This window comes from Ambystoma mexicanum, chromosome 6q (assembly GCF_040938575.1).
Source record: "Ambystoma mexicanum isolate Mex_15411 chromosome 6q, UKY_AmexF1_1, whole genome shotgun sequence".
Classification (NCBI taxonomy): domain Eukaryota; kingdom Metazoa; phylum Chordata; class Amphibia; order Caudata; family Ambystomatidae; genus Ambystoma; species Ambystoma mexicanum.
In genome coordinates, this window is record NC_090937.1 from 773377730 (window position 1) to 773397535 (window position 19806).

The following is a 19806-nucleotide window of genomic DNA, read 5'->3' on the forward strand; positions in this document are numbered from 1 at the left end:
CCAGGAAGTGGATCATTCCTAAAATGTTTCAGAGTAGAAACCTGTGAGAGGCTATTCTGTGGGGTGGCCTAAGACCCTATGTACTGACCTTGCATGTAAGAGGAACGGTTCAAGTCAGGTGATTGTAGAACCGCTGGCCGGGGTAGTACTCCAGGCTCAGAAAGGGTATAAGTAGGTCATTCTCGGGTGATCTGAGGAAAAGAAGGGGTGTAGGTCAGCTGTGATATTAGAGGAATTATTAGCAGCTGTGTAGCGAAATTGGAAGCAAAAAAAGGGGGGGTACCTTGAGGCCAAGGCGGCGCAGTAGATTTAGTGCAGGGCTTCCGTGATGAGATAAGAATTCTCTCAGTGAGGCTGAAGCTGGTTCCAGCCGGATAGTCTGGAGTCTGCATATAGGGTATGGGGGGGGAAAGAACAGACAGCCCCGCCATCAGAAGCTGTGGAAAGGCTGGTATGCAGAAAACAAGGTGGAGGGAACTCAGACAGGGCTGGTAACTGACCTGCTGATGGATGCGGACCTTGCACGATTGGTCTGAACGCCAGGGAAACTCGCATTCGTCTGAATGCGAGCTGTGTAGAAAAGTACAAGAGCGCATGTGCGGTGGAATGGTGTGCCGGAATCGCACATGCGTGCGAGCGTCTGGGCCGTGTTGCCATGGCGTTCGAGATGCATGAGGATACACGGCTAGAGGGGGCATGGCCCAAGTAGCTCGGGCAGTGTAGCGGGATGTATATGCGAGCACTGAGGGCTGCTGGGTGCAAACAGGGAGACGAACTCCGCCGTTGCGCGGGTAACACGCCCTTATCACTGGAGCTGGACAGAAATTCTAGGGATTGAAGCCCTGAATTCAATTGATCTGATATGTGTGTGCACAGCGCGAGCTGTGTATTAGTGTATGGCTGAAACAGGGTTGGATCAAGTACAGAAGACTTGTTGGAGTGCTGGAGGAACACAGGGTACCAATCAGAGAGGGAGAGGGTGGGTGTTCAAAGATATTCAAAGGGTGTGAGTGCATTCAGCCCTTTGGTGATGGTCTGCAATTTAAATATCCACCACGCCTCTTCAAAGTTCAGAGCATTGGTGATGTTGGAAGAGTCTTGCACCTTGTCGACAACCCACCATTTGAAGGAGTCACAACTGTGTTGAAATTCAAGGAAATGGGAGACCAAAGGAGCATTGTGTGTTTTGCACCTGATCCTTGACTTATGTTCACCGATCCTTTTGTATACTGGTCTTGAAGTTTGCCCTATGTATCTGAGCTTGCATGGGCATTCGATGAGGTAGATAACGTTCAGTGTTTTACAATTGGGAAAATGTGGATTTCCCATTCTTTACCATCTACTGGGAAAGATCTTATTTTCCGAGTCACAAGGATGGTGGCCATGGATTTCCCGCATATTCCATAGAGTGGATCTGGAGTCCTTGCGTTTCGTTCTGGCATGGGTAAGAAGGTCTTTGAGATTTTTAGATCTCTTGATGGCCATCCTGGGGAGTGGTTCTTCAGGCAGGCTGAGCTGGACAATTGGCCAACATTTTTTGATAATCCCCTTGAGTTGTGATGTATTGGTGTTGAAGCTTGAAATGCATGAGCAGCCATCCTGATGGATCGACATTGGGCCTGTGCGACCACAGCCTACATGAAGTTGGCCAAGGATTTGGAGGAACGTGTTCCTTAGTGCTTGTCCATGCTCCAGCATTAGTGATTCCGAAGAGTGACCTGCACATTGGTGAATTTCCTAAGGCAGACCCCCATTTGAGGAGGAGAAGATCACTTGAATTCGTCAATCGAACAAAGAGGGAGAATTATTTCTCTGCTAAATTAATAGAAGCTTTTGATGCTATTGCATATGAGCAAAGGCTATTCAGCAAGACTGCCTCGACCTACATGACTACCTTCATGCCAGGGATTCAGATGATGGCCAATGCATAATGGTTGCAGATTACCAGAATGGAACTCATGCAGACAATCAACACTACCAAAAAGGAATTCAATGCGATCAAGGAAGAATTGAGGGCCATAAGGCTGATGACTCTCCAGAACAGATATGTAATTGATATCAGCACAGCAATGGATGGAGCTGCACATTCACACCTTCTCATGATGACAAGAATGGGACCTTGACAGAGGCCATAACATTGCAAAGGAAGCTACACAACAAGATGGAAGATGAGACAGAAGAAAATTGCTGATGACAGCTGGTTTGCGTCTATCTTCTCATGGGTTCCACAATGGATACCGAATATCTTCAAGTTCCTGGGGGCAATACTGGTGATGGTGATGTTTGAATTCTGTGTGGTTAGGAGAATAATCACACAGCATAAGAAGACAGCAAAGAAGGCAGTAGGAATGAAGATCATGATCAATGTCAAGTCAGGGTTTGAACTCAAGGAGTTGACAGATGAAGAAATTAGAAAATATATAGAGGACAGTATCTTAGCACCAGAACAAAGTTCCTGCATTCAAGAAATCACAGGAAGTACGTGGGACATTGGATCGACTGTAATCTGAATGGACAATGCAGCCATAGCAAAACTTTCTGTAACACCGCCACAATGCCTAAGGGCTGCTGTGTGCTTTAAAAATGTGAATAAATAAATAAATATGACCTGGAGCGTTGATGAACATGGGAAATCAGCAGGATCTCTGAAGGGAGTGGTGAAGGTCTAGACTAAAAAAAAAAAAACTTTTTCAAGAAAGAATACCAAGATGTGGACACTGGTGAATGAGTGGTCCTTAAATCAACCAGAGGGGGGAATGTAGAGGAGCAGCTGAATGCCTCTGCAGGAAGTCCTGCCCCTATTCTGCCTACATGTTGGAAACCGGAAAATGCGACATGTGCAATGCCAGTAAGGGTACCTATACCACGAGAAGCCTTTCATACAAGGTATCCACTGAAAAGACCCCACATGATGTAGAAAATACCCCACATGATGTATCCCGAAGAGATGACGGTCTCCTGAGGGAGATCCCTGAAGAAGTGTGAAAATGTGAAAAGGAAAGGCTGGTGACATCACAAGAAATAAGCGTGACACACTGAGAAGGATGACCAGAGAAAGGAATGCATAGACCTTATAGAATCTGATGGCGAAGTAAAAAATCAGGAAGACTTTCATGTGCGGAATGAAGATTGCACGTGTGAAGAAGCACTGCAGAAAATGCGAACCGTTTTATAACTGTACGGATGCCATACAGCAAGTAGACTAAATAATCATAAAGGCTGGTTAAACATAGTGAATAGACTGCAGGTGGTGCTGACAATATATATATATATATATATATATATATATATATATATATATATATAATCTGAACATTCAATGTCATAATTTTAGTAAGCTCAACCCGTGGAGAAAAAAGGATTGATACCTGTGTGTGTGTGTGTGTGTGTATGTCATAGCAAAGAAATAAGCAGAGGCTCAAAGATGGACCAAAGGAAGACTGCTTGGGTTGGTGTCAAAGGCTAAAGCAGCCAAAACTAGTTATCAGTCCTTAAAGAACAGTGAATATGAGATGCTGACACAACCATTATTAAGTTTCATTATTCAGGACATATAAATGCTATAAAATGGGCCGATTTATGGTCTCTTGTCATGTGAGTCCAAGATGGAAATAGATGTGGGCATGCAAGCCTGAACCTTGATAAGAACGTGCTCACCCTCCCTTATATTCCCAGAGAAGAAAAGCTACTGCAATGCCAAATAAATTGAAAGACAATCTGAATGGCAGAAGGCATGAGTAATGAGAGATGATGGGCTAATTGGGTGGGGAGGTACGGTCAAGTCTACCCACGAGCACTTGGGTTACCAGCTTACTTGCTGCTAGAGAATTGAATGTTCCAGAAGGGTACAAGTGTGCAAACCAATTGTAGAGGGCCATATAACGAACAGCCTTATAGTTTGAGAGCCAATGATATATCGTGTTTCTAATCACTGTCAAAGAAGACTTGCACAAGGGAGGGCATGAGTTGACCACCTGACTATAGAGATCCAATCACAATCCAATCCCTTACAGGAAGTATATTCAGATCTTCCCCTTAGTCCAATCACAATCCCATGTAGGTTTTTGTATTTTGCCACATAGTATGACGCCATTTATGACAAGTTGTTTTTCTATAAAAGTAATGTTTTTTTAATGAAATGCATTGAGACCATGCTGTGCGACGTCCGTTGTTGTCCGTTGTACTCCCTGTTTTAGACAATTGAGAATAAAACAGACATTTTGCCAACTTCCTGAGAGCTCTTCTTATTTGGTGCCAAAGTTATTCTCCATTCCATCCATCATACGATGTGTTACCTTAATTAAAAGGGCCATACGGGTTCAGCAAGGTTCTGTTTTAGATAACGGATGTGGCTTTAGTAACCCCTCTATGAGAGAAACCTAATGATACACAATATTGTATAGTGGGGTGTTTCTTTTTGATGGCAGTTGAGGATTGATAAAGTGACTTTTTCAGGTATATCCACTCTCTGTTATGTCAATAACATGTCACATTATCAGCATTTGCTATAGCTGGGCACTTCTAAGCAGGCACTTCTAAGCAGCCTCTATTATCTCCATTGCTTGGCATGTTGGCATGTAAAATAGTTGCCTGAAAGGTAATGGGTTTATTGCAATCCTTCAGTTGTTATAGATTCATATCACATTTCAATCGTTTAAAACAGCCATTTGTGCCTGAAAAAAAAATATTTCAGTATTGAAGCAGCTTTTAAAGTAATAAAACTTCTTAACCTAGTTTGCCTTTTAAGAAGTACACCATCCAGACTCGCAGCCCTCATTTAAAGTAATCAGCTTGTCTTATGTATTTTTCAATTTTATTGTAAAAAGTGCAAACATTAGAAGTTTATTTTTTTTATTGTTTTGTTTTGTAGGGCACCATTATAGACCAGTTGTATCATATTACTAATTACCTTGGGAATATTTGTAGAACATATATAAAAGTTGGGAAGAACATTGATCGTACTTTCTTTTGTACCAATACAAGATAGTTGGAAAACAAATCTTTGGAATAATACAAAAATGAGACAGTAAAGAATGTGGAGAACCAAACCTGTAGGAGGAAATTATTTCACGATCCAGTATTGCATTTGTTTCTAAAATACCAGTGCTTGCGTTGATTTTTAATGCCTTATTTTCATTGCCGTTTATGATTGAGTATTCAATTTCTCCATTCAATCCACTATCAGCATCGATAGCAAACACCTACAAAACAACAAAAACATGAATTTCAGCCCACTTTCAGCCTCAAGAGCAAACACCTACAAACCAACAAAAAACATGAGTTACATCAGGAGCTCAACATGCCTGCACTTGTATTGAATTACTAGAAAAGTACACAGCACTCCATTTATAATAGAATATAAACTATGTTCATTTAAATGCATAAACCGTGGAAACGTCATTTTGACAGATGGCGAGTTTACTACCTACTTTCTACAAAGGGCATATAGAGTGTCAATCAGCATGAACCACATGATATTTGTAAAATTATCCAAAAGATCCTTGCACTAGCCCTGGTAAGCTACAATATTATATCAATAAATCACATGCAATGCAGAGAAGAAAAAAAAAACTGTGTAAGTCCTGTGAAAATGGAAATTAGGCCTGGGTGAAATTCCTATAATGGGACGCAAGGTAGCATCAAATCTCTTTGAAGATATTTCACCTATCTCAGGAGTATGCAATGTGGCTTTCAACCGCTCAACATAACAGGTGGTTATACTGTATTATATAAGCTATCACTCAGAAATGGCTTGCATATCCAGGTCTGCCCTGAACTGCTACCACCCACATCTGTCTCACAAGATACAGTTTCTCGACAGAGGGATGCGGGTCATTCCTTACAGATTTGCTGCCTTACACGCTCCCTGCCCTTCCTGTCTCCAATTTATGGATTAACTGATAGTAAGATGAGCTTTGTAGCTCTGGCTGGAGTTTGCAGGTCCAGTGATAATATGATGGATGCTGTGCTCCTGGTTGACACTGTTGCCATTGATACCACATAATCCTCTAGGGAAGCAATAAACTGATTGGCGGCAATCATGCTATCGGACATTGCCACAGCTAAAGTCTCGGCTAAATGCAGCTGTGCTCTACACATTTTGGTGCATCTCAGCCAACTCTTTCCTTGCAGACCTTAACTCCATTAAGACAGCTGGTTTTTACCCTTCTGCAGTGGCTTGGCAGGCTGAAAAACGATGGTCTGGATTGTTGCCCAGGGATGTGCCCGTGGTTAAGATGAATTCTAAACGTGCCAGCCATCACCTTTTGGATTTGCTTATGCCACCCTGAGGGGACGCGTATGCCAAGACATGGGTCCTGAAACTGCTTTGCCTAGAAACTCCTCTGTGATGACACCCAATGAGGCCGAAAAACATGTTTGAGGATGCTTGTGGTCTTGTGCAGAAGAGATGTGACCTGGCAGTTTGAGCTGGGTTGCACCTTTTGGTGGAGTGACCACGCCTGATTTGCATGTGGTCTTTCCCCTTCTGTATTGGCTTGGTAAACTGAACAAGGATGGTCTGCAGGGTTGGTCAGAGCTGTGGGCGTGGTTAACATTGATTGAAAACCTTCCAGCCATCAACTATTGTTTTTTCTCATGTCACCCCGAGTTGGACTGGTATCCCCAGAGCTGGGTCCTGAGCATGTTGGGCATAGAGACCTTAGCAACACCTCATTAATGATGCTCATTGAAGATGAAACATTTCTGGGGATGCTTGTGGTCTTGTGCTGAAGGGATGAGACCTATGTTAAGGCGACCCAGGTAAGTCCCAGATTACCCAGAGGATATGGAGTCAGTCAAAACCAGACTAAATGACAGAAGTAGACAGAGTTCGAGGCAAAACCGAGCTTTATTGAAATCCGAAATATAGCGGGGACAGCATACAAGCATCAAAATCTTGGAGCTCCTAGTGGTAACATAAAAAACAAATGATTAAATGCTCAAACCTCATCATTACTGGCATTAGAAGATAATCTAATTACACAAAACCTGTGGGGACTGGGGATTGGTTAAGGGTATTGGCTAAATGTACACTCTATAGGTGCAAAACATCTCATTGGGTCAGGATGATCTGATGGCTCCACCTGGGACCACCTCTAAATTGATAAAAGCAAAAATACATCATCTTTAAACCAAATCATTGGTTGGCACATAATTTGCTAGGTGGCCTAACATCAGGGGTTTTGATTGGTTGACTTTCTGTAAATCAACCTTGGAAAGTTGACAGGTCGTCAAGACATGAGCCAGACAGGAGTAAGGGTAGAGAGATCCACAGGCTGCTCTCCATTCAATTAAAAAAGATACCATCCCTTATTCCAAGGCAATGAGACAGGGTGATTTATTTGTACTTGGCCTTGACAATGTCTCCTGTCTAGGTATAGGTCTAGGGAGTACAGTAGATGTCCTATCTGTGTTGGTTCCTAATGAATAGACAATGTTTGCCAATTATGTGTCATGTGTGATGGGACCGTGGTTGGAATTATTTCACCCTGCATTTATTAGGATTTAGCTAATGGTTTCTTTTACCACTGGGGACACAATTGAATTATTCTGTGTGGAATCTCTTGGCTTATAGGTTGTGTGCACCCGGCTAACAGTAGTCTGTTGTGCTCTTCTAAACATTAAATAATCTGGGAGTATACCTCTTGCGTCCTGAGAATTGCTATCTTGGGCCTTCTCTTCAATGTAATGACCCTCCCTTGTTTTTCGGTAACCTTGACTGTGGTTGTCAACTCCTATCTGAGCTCTGCATGGATCTGTATTTCCATGATTCCAGCAGTTTATATTCTCTCAAAGTCTTAAGGTCTTGGCATATTTAAAAGCACACTGTGGCTTACATTTTGGAGAAGATGGCCATCTATTACACCTGTGTTTCTCTGTTAGTGAGTTATATTTGTGTGGCGTTCATTGTGCATTCAGCTTATACATTGCTTATGTTAGTATTCTTCATGTCTTGTGGTTGCTATGTTAATATTCTTCATATATAAATGCATATATTACCTAGTGTATGTGTTCTTCATGTTGAGTGCACATTTGCTTAATGTCTAGTGTATCCATATGTATTGTTAAAATGTTAGTTTGGCTGCTCTTGCCATCTTCAGCCTTAAATTATCTCTATGATTCCCTACACCTGCACGGAGTAAGGGTGGTACGGTTGTCTCAGTTAGTAATGCTTCTCACCTGTGCAGGAGTTGGCTGGGGGGAGTGGCAGAAGCTATGGTTGACATATTCATCTGCCTCCAAACAGTCCCCGCTCTGGTCAAGTTATCAACCACATTCTCCTTTCTGCTCTCACCCACATAGGGCTCTTTGGGTATCCATATCTTAGTTACCCCCCCCCCTCAAGCTGCCTATATGTCGAACATGTTCATCCACATTACAAGTCATATAGCAACATTCCCCATTGGAATCACAATACACCCAGTGCTCAGTGTAGTTATGAGAGTTCAGAGGAGAAATACATTTTGCTCCTGCAGGGGTGATAGATATATCCATTACTTGAGTCTGGGGAAAGTCTTCAATTTGCATATACCCATGCACGTGAGTATCCAGGTTTGTTACTATTTTCATCCCTACTGCTTTTTTGGCAGTCTTTTTGCATTGACGTATTGCTATTCTTCCTGAGGATAAATACATCTTGATCCTGGAGGGGCAATAGATCTATCCATGGCTTGAGTGCGCGGAAAGTCTTCAATTTACATATACTGATGCACATGAGTATCCAAGTTTATTACTATTTTCATCCCTACTGCTTTTTTGGCAGTCTTTTTGCATTGGCTTATTGCTATACTTAGACAGCAAAAACCCAATAGAAACCCAATAGTACTAGTACTAGTATAGCCACTAGTATTTTGAATGTGTTAGCCAACCAGGTGGGTATCCATAAGAACAGGTGGTTAAACCGTTCATCGTCTGCAATATCTTCTACTTCCTTCACCATTTTTGTGTGCAGTTCTGTCAAGGAGGCTATGGTCCCTGTGAGGGTCCCATTTTCCTCACTAAGGGAGGGTGTGTATGTATGTAAGAAGGCCCAATCTTTGCACACATGCCCCCCTCCATGGCCATTATCAGATCGAGAACATACCTGTTTTGGCGGGTCATGAGTCCTATTGCCCTCAGCTCTTCCATTATGGTATTAGAGCCTTTCTCAGTAATATTTAAAGTCTGGAATAGTTCTCATTGAGTCATTTGCAACCATTTTGCATTGGTGTTGGCTTGCAACCCGGCCATAAAGAGGGATGTAAAGAACATCTCAGTTCTGCCAAACAATGTATGCTCATCTGGTATGGCGTCATATGCCTCTTCCATCTTCATTGAGTTATAGTAGCTTCTCTTCATGCGTGCAAGTGTGAGGGACCTCTTATGTTTTATGTGTGTGTTCATTCTGGGGAATCACTAATCGACACCTCATTCTGGGGTATCATCAAAGCTGGTGCACTTATTATTATCAAGGAGCACAGGCCTCTTCAATTTGGGGTGAGTTGTATATAGGCTGTGAACCACATACCCAATAGTGGTCCATCAAAACAGCTGTGCCTACTTTCATGCCTGGTACATCAAAAATATGCCTGCACTTTGGGTTTGTTCCAACACATACTATGCCATTATTTCTGAAGCAAAGGGTGGCATATTTCAAAGGCATTATGGGTACTGGTCTTCTTTCATCCCAGGTAATCAATTTGGTATATTTGGGCCATTCCTCAAGACATACTTTATTCATATTTTGGGCAACTTCTTCAGGCTGCTCTAGAAGTGCTAATGCTTTACACTCTATTCATCTTTCCCCCATCCTTCTGCTGTAAGGATGTGTCCCTTTATTTGTATCTGTCCTCTGTACCAACACCCAGGTAGCTCTTGTACTTGTGTATCATTACACTGCAACATTGTGTGATCTTCTAATTTAATTCCTCCCCATTGACATCTATCGGCAGGTATTTCACAACTTTGGGCCTCATTACGACCCAGGCGGTTAGGGTTTTACGGCGGCGTAAACAGCGCCGACCCTTACCGCCTGAGTACGAGGTCCCTTAGCGCCATGGCGGACTTAACACCTGCTTTTAGCAGGTGTTAAAATCCATGGCGCTAAGGGACCATGGAGTTAATTACGCCACCGTAATTTACGGTGGCGTAATTAACGCCTTCTCCACTCCCATTATGCCCTATGGGGCAAAAATGGGAATGGGGAAGGGTAAATGGGGATTGGGGACTTACCGCCCCGCCAAGGTCGGAATGGGGCGGTAAGTCCGCCAACCACCATGGCGTAAACATAGTTTACGCCATGGTGGTAAAGTCACGGCCCAGGCGGTAACTTACCGCCTGGGTCGTAATGAGGCCCTTTGTGTTGTGTATTAGTATTTATCATGGTGTTCTGTTGTTTTCTAAAATTATCCTCCTGTGAAGAATTTTCTTTTGTCACCCACTCTATGGAGGCTGTCTTCCCCTGAAATTGTCCTCAGGTCATACAGAGAGCAATGTGTGTGAGGCAGTGTGCTGTGTTCACAGGTAGTGCTGTGGCTATAAACATTCTGGAGGGATCCATGGTGTAGGGGAAAGGGGAGCACAAAAAACACCTCTCATCAGATGTCTCTCTCCCCACTTTGCTCTTGTTCTCTACCACATGTTCTTGGTAACATGGGCAGAATCATCAAAATAGTTACTAAGATGCCGTGAGTCATCTAATACACTTCTATTTGCTCTTTTCTCTGGAGTGTAATGGTTAGGATCTTTCCCTGGGGCTGTTTCACTTGCCATTATTATACATATTGTGCTGGTGTTGGCATCATGGAGAACAGTAAACAATGGTCTCATTGGACAGTAGGTGCTATAATCTTGTACTACAAACATATAAACAGACAATGTAGAAAAAGGCTGCCCCTATCATCATGACTCTAACGTCTCAATTTTGCAAATGGGTATGGGCCTTTGGACTTCGTGGCGCTAAAAAACTATATCTTATCTTGTTGAAGGAACACATCTTTTAGTCTGGGGAAAGGTTTCCTTAAAGAGCACGTATTCAAAGAAAAAATCTTGTTAGTGTTGAGAGAAAATGTTAAGAGAAAATGTGTTTCTAAAACGATATAAGTCTTTAAATGGAGCAGCAACACTGTAAAACGGGCATTCAAGGCTCCTAAAGAAGGATAAGTGTTCCAAAAGAAGGACAAGATGAGGAAAAGTAGGATTAAAACATGGCCCCTCAGTTATATGTCTCTTTCTTTGGAAAGGTCATGCTTTACTATAGGCAAGATTCGTCAAAGGATGTTGGACCAACTGTCTGTGTATCTACATAAAAACAATGTGTCTTTTAATCTTCTTGTTGCAGATTTTCCCTCATCTTCGACCTTGATTGGACTCTTCTCATGTCTTCTTCACCTTCGGGCTCAGTATTGATGGACAGGGTGGTCTCACCTCGAAACTGCTTGACTTCGCTAAGATGCAGCCAGGTGCGCCTGCTTCGACTTTGACATCTGATTGAGTGACAGCCTCCACAAGGTAGAGTTCCTCGAAGCATGACTTGTGCACAGGACTTTGTCCCAAGGAAATAATGCTAGTGGTCTCAACACAATGAGCCTCATTAGGAGTTTGGAGGTAGCCATGCCGTTCTTACCGGCATGGCTACCCCCAAACCGGGTACCGGGTCCGGGTCCCAAAAATAGGGAATTGCCTGGCCATTCCGACTTTAGCGGGCCCGGTAATACTTCTGGTCGAAACAAAGATTCTATGGTAACTGCAATAATCTGTCCTGTATTTTTGGATGCCATGCTAATAATATGTATATTCTTTAAAGGAATGCATCTGGGTTTAGTGGCACTCCTCATTGTGTTTCCTGCACATAAAATGCTATTATGAATTCTTGTGCATTCACATAATGGATCCCTGGGGAAGAACATAGTATCCCGTGGTCGGTAAGTTATATTGTCCTGTTTAATTTACACATTAAGTCACTTCACAATATGTTAAATGGAGTCTTGCAGGAATATAATGGCATAGACTTGTTGTCTTTTCCTATGGCAATGGGTATTTCATTTGTAAAAGGAACCGTGGTTGCCACCAAGAAAATGCAATCATGGCAATGTTTGACATTGGGAGCTTCCATTCTCTAGCACAAGATCGTTTCTCCCCCGTGTCAACTCGGAAATATATTGTTTTGTCACTTTGGTCACCCCAACCCTTGGTTCCTCTTGTGGGTCTGGTGTAATCAATAGGGTAGACACATCAAGTCTTTCTGTAGACTGTCCTATTGCAGATGCATGTTCAATGTTTTGCCAGTGAAAGGATTCCCTCCCACTACTGTCACACACCCTATGCTAGGCATAGATGCCTGTGGCAATATGTGCACGTTCCATGGTGTCACTGCGTTCTGTTGTACTAGTGCCTGAGCCTGCATTGGTGTTTGCTGTGTCTGCATTTGTGATTGCTGTCTCTGCATTTGTGTTTTTTGTGTTTGTGGTGGCATCCCTTGTTGCGTCTGCTGTATTTGTGGTGCATGTGCCTGATACTACATGTGATCCTGGGCAAAAAATTGGGGTGGCTCTGTGCTATATGGTGGGGGTATTCCATCTCCCATCTTGGATCTGCTGCTTGCCAGTTCTGTTGCAACCCTCCCCTACTTCTGCAGACACGTGAAATGTGTCCCATCTTTCCACATGTCCAACACAGCTGTGGCTGTCTTCCGAATCTGTGTTGCCCCCCATCAAATCCTCCTTCATGTGGAGCTTGAAATCCAAACCCTCTGCCTCTGGGTGTGATTCCTCACCCTCAGGGGAAATAATTTTACTCGTCTCTTCCTACAAAATTCCCTTTTACTGCTAGCTGTACCTGCTGTGTACCTTGTGTATTATGACTTTCTCCCCCACCCATCAATACTGCTCCTTCCACTGAAATTCTAATACTTTTGTTTTGAACTAGTTTTGCTTTCTCAATTTTGCTGCCTTCAACTTTCCTTTTGTTTTTCTCTTGTTTTAACTGACAAGGATAACGATAGTCAATTGAATCTCCAACCATGGCTTTGCTTCCATTCCCACAATATTTTTCAATTGCCTTTGCACTTCTTAAGGAAGTCCCTGGCATAAATTGTGACAACAAATAGTTATGTTTTTGTGCCATGGTTCTCTACTTTCTAGCCACCTTTTTTCTTGAATGTTCTGGTTATAAGCAGTCGGGTCCTCATCTGCTCTCATTTTGCGAGTTATAATGGTACTCATGTCTGACAAGTCTGGGTACTGTACCCTAAGTGATCTCCATACGTGCAGCAATTATTAAAAGGTGCCCCGACATGGCTAGTATTTAATGCCATCACCCCGGGATACCCTTCTTGCTTCCAAATGTCATCTGAGTGTTCCCCTAATATGGCAACAAGTGGGTTCTTTATATTTCCTACTGCAAAGGTCAACCCAGCTGTCATTCTCTCTAATTCAAAGATCCATTTGCCTGCCCCCGATGTTAGTGATGGCAATTTACAAATTACAATGTTTTGTTCATCTGTGGCCACAGAAAATATTGTGGCAGTCCCCCCCCTTCTCCAATAAGGGAAATTGTGTGAATCCCGCACCCTGCCCGGGTGCAGCCACACCCTTTGTCTTTGTCAATGGGTCTGTCATACTAATTCTTCTAAGCTTGCTTGCTTAGCTTATTACGGCATTTTCTCCTCTAAGCTGTTTGATCACATCTTTGGGCATCTGGGATATTCAACGGGGTCTAGCCTCCTCACTGGTTCATCTGTGCTCAACCAAGTTATCTCTTTCCCTATCCCCATGCTTGTAGAAGGGTCCTGTGCAGCCTCCTCTTCCTCTCTGCTTTCCTCTCTCTTTTCATCCCCTAGCATAGTATTTTCACTGTCATCACCTTTGTCATCCTCTCTATCTTTGAATTCTACCTATCCAAATGGACTCGTTTTATATGGTCCACTCGTCACATGCTCTAATATATTCCATCCTCCCTCTGGTGGAGACCATCCTCTACTCCCCTTTATGCTGCTGATACCATTTCTCCGTCTTCTGTACAAATCCCAATCCTCCTTTGCATAGCCCCTTCTTACTGGTTATCAGATAATGCATATCTGCTCATAATATTGTCAGCTTCCTTGCAGTGTCTCTCTAAGATCCTCTCTCTTTCTTTCCGCTTCCTGTCTCTTTCTCTGTCTGGGAGCATATGCCATCTAATAATATCATCTATTTATTTTCGTTGCCTTTCCCTACTTCTTGCCACATGTCATTGTCTCTCCCTTCCCCTTTCTTCATCTTTTTCCCATTCTCTTTCCCTTTCTTCACTTCTTCGCTTCTAATTTTTCCTTTCTTCTTCCCGCCTCTTCTCTCTTTCTCTTTCTGTCTTTTGCTTCTTTTTCCCCTCCCGTTCTTCTTCATTCCTTCTTTTTCTTTCTCTATCCTCTCTTTTTTGTTCTATTTCTCTCGCCTCTTGTGCCCTTTTCTCTTTTTCTTCTTTCTCCTGTCTTTCTCTAACTTCCCTTTTACTTTCCATAAAATCATCCATGCCCTTTCCATCTAATTTGAGCATTATCTGTCCTCCTACCCAATCATTTGATACAATCGCTGTCTCATTTGTGTTACCCTGCATGCCTCTTTCTCTCTGAATCTCCTCCTCAGCTTCTGTCACTTTTGCTTGTAAGTCACGGTGCTCGTCACATTCCATGTGTATGGACAGCGGTCATGGTTTACTTATTTGTACTCTACTTATAATATCTTTGCTACTGTACGCGGGGGCGCATATGTGGGATTAGTATACCCAGCAGCTACCTTTTATGCTCATAATGGATACAATCCCTGTGCTTCTGAATTGATTGCTACTCTGGGGCAGAGAAGGAGGAGCCGTGGGTGCTATACCCTCTTTGTTCTGCTAATTAAGCATCCACTCCTTCTCCTCTAACTCCACCCCATACATTTTCCATAGTTCCAGAATTGCTTGTCAATTCTGAAACTCTTTTCCCTTATACGGGGCATGTAAATGGGTGCACATGTGTTGCATTAGTCTCTTCAAGTGAGTTCCTTCTTGTGGCCAGCGCATAACCATTTTGCCTGCTATGTTCTGGACCTACTGTGTGTGGTATTTAAGGATTGTGTCCTTATACCGGGGTAATGCTTTGCACAAGTGAAAGATGGGAGTATCCCCCATGATGACATTTCACACTGTAACTTACCAATACTTACCAATCTTTATTTCAATTCTCACTCACACTCTTTTACCTCCCTTTCACACCCTCCTCCAATAATACTTCTCCTCATCAATGAATACTTCTGCATCTCTCTCTGAGAACACACCTCCTGCATCAATGCTTCAGAGTGGCACCACAACAACGCCACTCATACTCCGAACAGCCCCAACTCGCTGTTCCCTCCAATCCTTCTGAGTAACACCACAACTGTCACTCACGCTCCAAAAAGCACCACCTCGCAACTCCCACACCAGACCATACTTCTTGGTCCACGCCACTACTTCACATCTTACACACTACACACAAAACCATTTTAACAGAGCCTGAATTATCTCATAATATAAGGCTGGCACCAGCAATGACTACACAAATAAATATACTATGGCCATCTTCCTGACTCCTCATAAGGTATCTGTCTCTTTGTTATTGCCCCATGATCAGGCTTACCACGTGACCTTTCCTAACCCTTGTCAGAAGCTATCTCTTTATCATGTATCTCTTTATTTCATCACAATCCCCCAATATGCAACCAATTCCCTCCTACTGTTTTGCCAGGCCAATGTCATACTTACATCCGTGAATCTGATGGTCTTTTGCATAGGGTCTCCTCTATTTGCCTCACGGCCTTTCGTGCCCCACAGGGCGGCATGCAGCAACCGGACAGGACTTTCTGCAAAGAGGGCTCCTCTTGTCCTCTCCATGTTGTGCGCAATCCCATCTCCACAGGTTGCCTCCTCATCGGGACACCTGTGCCCTCTTTCCCTCCTACCCTCTGGACACCCTTGTTTGGCCCTCTAACCCCACTATCTTGTGAGGCCAAAAACCTTGGCGTCATCTTCAACTCCACTCTCTCCTTCACCACTCACATCATGGACCTTACCAAAAAGTCCCACTTCCAGCTCCACCTCCTCAGAGGCATTTTTGCTTTTCTCACCTACCCCCAGAAGCTCAATGTCTCCAGAGCTTTGGTCCTCTACAGGCTGGGCTACTGCAACAGCCTCTTTCTCACTATCCCTCTCTCCTCCCTCCGCCCCCTTCGTCTAATCCAGAATAGGGCTGCAAGACTTATCCTTGGCCTCAAGGCCAGGGACAATATCTCTGCAGCCCTAGAAGTTCTCCACTGGCTCTAAGTGGCTGCAAGGATCAAATTCAAGACCCACTGCATCATCCACAAGGCCTTCTGTGGCATGGGACCACACTATCTCCAACTTCCCCTCCCTAAATACTCCCCTGCTAGAGCCCTACACTCCTCTAATTCCAACTCTCTGACTGCCAAACGCTTCTCCAAGCAGAGAGTGGGGTAGGTCTCTCTCCTCCGCTGGTGCCTCCCTTGTGGAACAGCCTCCCTGTGCTTCTCAGACTTGAGAAGGACATCATTAAGTTCTGAAAGCTGCTCAAAACTCTGCTCTTCTCTACCTCTTTCCCTCTTTCCCTTCCCTGCTAATCACCCCACTACCACTGTGACTGGTGGCCTGATCCTCATGAACCTCACAGGATCTCAGGCCCTTCATCCCAGTCAAAACTAGCACCCCACCCACTGTACTGCCCTGTGGGACCCCTCCTGGTGGCTCCACATATCACTCTTGAGTGTTGCCTGTACTAGCACTTAGCCTGAGGCTCTCATACTAGCTCCCCTTAGCACTTACATCCTGGGCCCTCCTCCAGCACGAGTCCACTCCTCTGCCCCCCTCCCTTCCTCTTCCCCTGCACTTCAATGCACTTGCATGGCTGAATGCCACAAGGCCTAGTAGGACCATGACTGTATATATATTGCTGTTGTTTTTTTTACCACTGTTATTATTTCCCCTGCTCCCTTACCATTTAGCCTTGTGGTGCTTTGAAACACAATTCTGTTGTATAAAGCACCTTACAAATGTTCAATTAAATAAAATAACTGAAATGCTGTTAATAGCGTTACTGAGTCTTTCATGTATTCTTCCTTTGTGGTGATACACAATAGCATTTTATTAACATACTGTATAATCATACTTGGTATTTGTAAATTTCCCAAATCCATCTCTAGAACTCTATTGAAGACACAGGGGGACTCACAGTACCCCCCTGGGAGTCTTGTGTGTTAGAGCCTAATCCTCCGATACGTACATGCTGTTAAATATTGAGAGTCTGTGTGTAATGGAATGGAAAAGAAGGAATTGTTTAGGCATTGTTTAGGTCAATTACTGTAAAATATTTAGTGTTAGGTGGTATGTTTCACAGAATTGTAGCTGGGTTGGGCACAACTGTAAACTCTGCTTCTACAATATTGCAACATTATTATCTGAGGTGGTTCCCTGTATTGTATTTGTAATGTATTGTATTTGCAAATGATATGGAATAGAGATTTCAAAGGGTACTTCATCATCTGTATCATCAACTTCGAATAGCTCATCATCTGTCATGTCGCTCAACTGCTGTCTTGAGTGATATGATATGATATGGCATTTATAACATGCCTATACACAAGTGTTTCAAGGCGCGAAAGTGCTTGTGTATAGTCCAGTGCTATTGCTGTGCATGAGTTAACACCTTCCTCATCTGTCCCATGTAACACTTCTCTGTCCTCCCGCACCACTGCTGCTTCCAAATGTATCATTAGCATGTTGCCTTCTGCTGCATCAGTGGGTACTTCTACCATGAATAAAAAATATCTCGGTAATCGTAACAATGCATCCTTTATTCGTGTAAGCCATGCTTGCAACAGCTATACCCCATACACAAATAAAATAAGTCAGAATCTATGGGCATCCCTCATAATGCTTTCCATCCATGTAATACTTGTAGGAGCTCTCTTGTATTTGCATAATTCATGCATGGTGTCAAGCAAACTATCCCTTCCTCAGTAAATGAAATTGTCATGCTTAATTTGCTTATTACATATCTCCCCAGTATGTTAACCAGTGTCTTTAGAGAGTACTGCAATGGCGCTGCCATCATATCATCTCCCCCGGTTATAGCTAGCTCTTCTGTTAATGGAACCTTTTTCATAGTCCAAGTTAACCCTTGTGTGACCATTGTTGTTTGTCAAAGTGGAAACTATCCTTCCCTGACACAAGATCTTGTCCCACCTGTGTCAATACAAATGGAAAGCATTATATCCTCTATTGTCACTCCCTCCCTGGGTTCCTCTTCTGGGTTGGGAGTTACTGATAGCACTGGACACATCACGCTTCTATCTGGGCTGTCCAGTTGGGGATAAATGTACTTCCCTGTGCCTATAAAGTGGTTTCCTCCCACTACTGTCACACCCTGTGTCGTGGGTACTGGAGTTTGTGGCAATATTTTCCTGTCCCACTGTGCGGACTGTTGTGTTTGCATTTGTAATGGATTCAGAGTTTGTTGTTGTACGTGTGGCTGCTGAAGCTGTTGCATCTTGGTAAATGCTGCTGTGGTTTCTGGTGCATCTGCGGCTGTGTCTGTGGCTGTGTATTATGTTATGGGAATGGTTATTGTTGGGTATATTAAAATGTGTCCTGTTCTTGCTAGCCTGCTAAGAATATAGCAGGGGAAACACAGCCCCCCTCTTGGGCCGGTTGCTGCCATCCTTTGTTCATTTCCCCTTTGCTCCTACACATCCGTGCATAATACCTTATTTTCTGACACATCCAACACTGTGGTCCAAAATCTTCATAACCTCCATATTGTGGTCTAAACCGACCAAAACCTCCTCCATATCCACCTCAAAGCCATACCATCTTCCCATCCTTGTCTACTCCCTTCCCCTGGGATAATAGTTACTTTTTCATCTTCCTCCTTATAACTGTGTGCGTTATTTTGTGCCGTCACATCGGGATAACCTGCCCTTTTCCATACATTGGGCCCCATTACGAGGTTGGAGGTAGCCTTGCCGGTTTTACCGGCAAGGCTACCTCCATACCAGCAAGAAAATCCGGCACCCACGTATGGGCGATTACTGGGGTATTCCAGCCCCGCAGGACCCGGTAATTGCCCTTTCGCGGGTCTCGGTATATCCCCGTTCCCATTTCATCCCCATAGGGCTCAATGGGAATGGGGATACCTGTAGCACCGGCACCGTTCAAAATGGTGCCGGTGCTACAGGCTTGCTGTGCTCGCGGGTGCCTTTCATTCCGCCAGGGCAGACCTGGCGGAATAAAAGGCACCCGCAGCACAACTCAGAGTTTCACGGTCCAGACACAATGGTACGCAATGATAAGCTTATCGGTACCGTTGTATCCGGACAGGCAACCTTGTAATGATTGTTCGGCCAGTATCAAAGCAAGTAAACTCTTCACGTCATGTCCCCTACCGCCAATGTCATCCCTGTCGTCCTTTTCTCCAGCTCATAAATCCACCTCCCTGCCCCTGCCCCTGCTGTGAGCAATGGTAAGTTAGCCATCAAATTGTTTTTATCTGTTTGTGGCCATGATATGTACTAAGCCAGCCTTGTCCCTTTTTGGAGCATCTGCAACATCCCTGCCTTGTGTACGGGCGCACCCACGCCCTTCAACCCTTTTGATGTTATCGCCGTGCGGCTGGCTCAATGGCTTGGCTTCTCCTTCCCACTGTTCTTCCTCTTGCTCTACCTCTTCCAGAATTTCGTTGCCGACACCTCCAAGACAATCCCTCACATATACTCCTCTTTCTATTTCCTCTATTATGTTTCTGATGATGCTGTCAGTGAT

The 19806-nt window shown here is 43.8% G+C and overlaps 1 protein-coding gene across 1 annotated transcript in view; it reads right to left on the bottom strand.

Moving 5' to 3' along the window:
• The window catches only part of DCHS2 (dachsous cadherin-related 2), a 1925309-nt gene that overhangs the window by 250859 nt on the left and 1654644 nt on the right, over positions 1–19806 (bottom strand). Inside the window, exon 16 of the mRNA XM_069631304.1 lies at positions 5050–5201. Within this exon, the coding sequence (XP_069487405.1) occupies positions 5050–5201 (152 nt within the window). The remainder of the gene's footprint in view (positions 1–5049; positions 5202–19806) is intronic.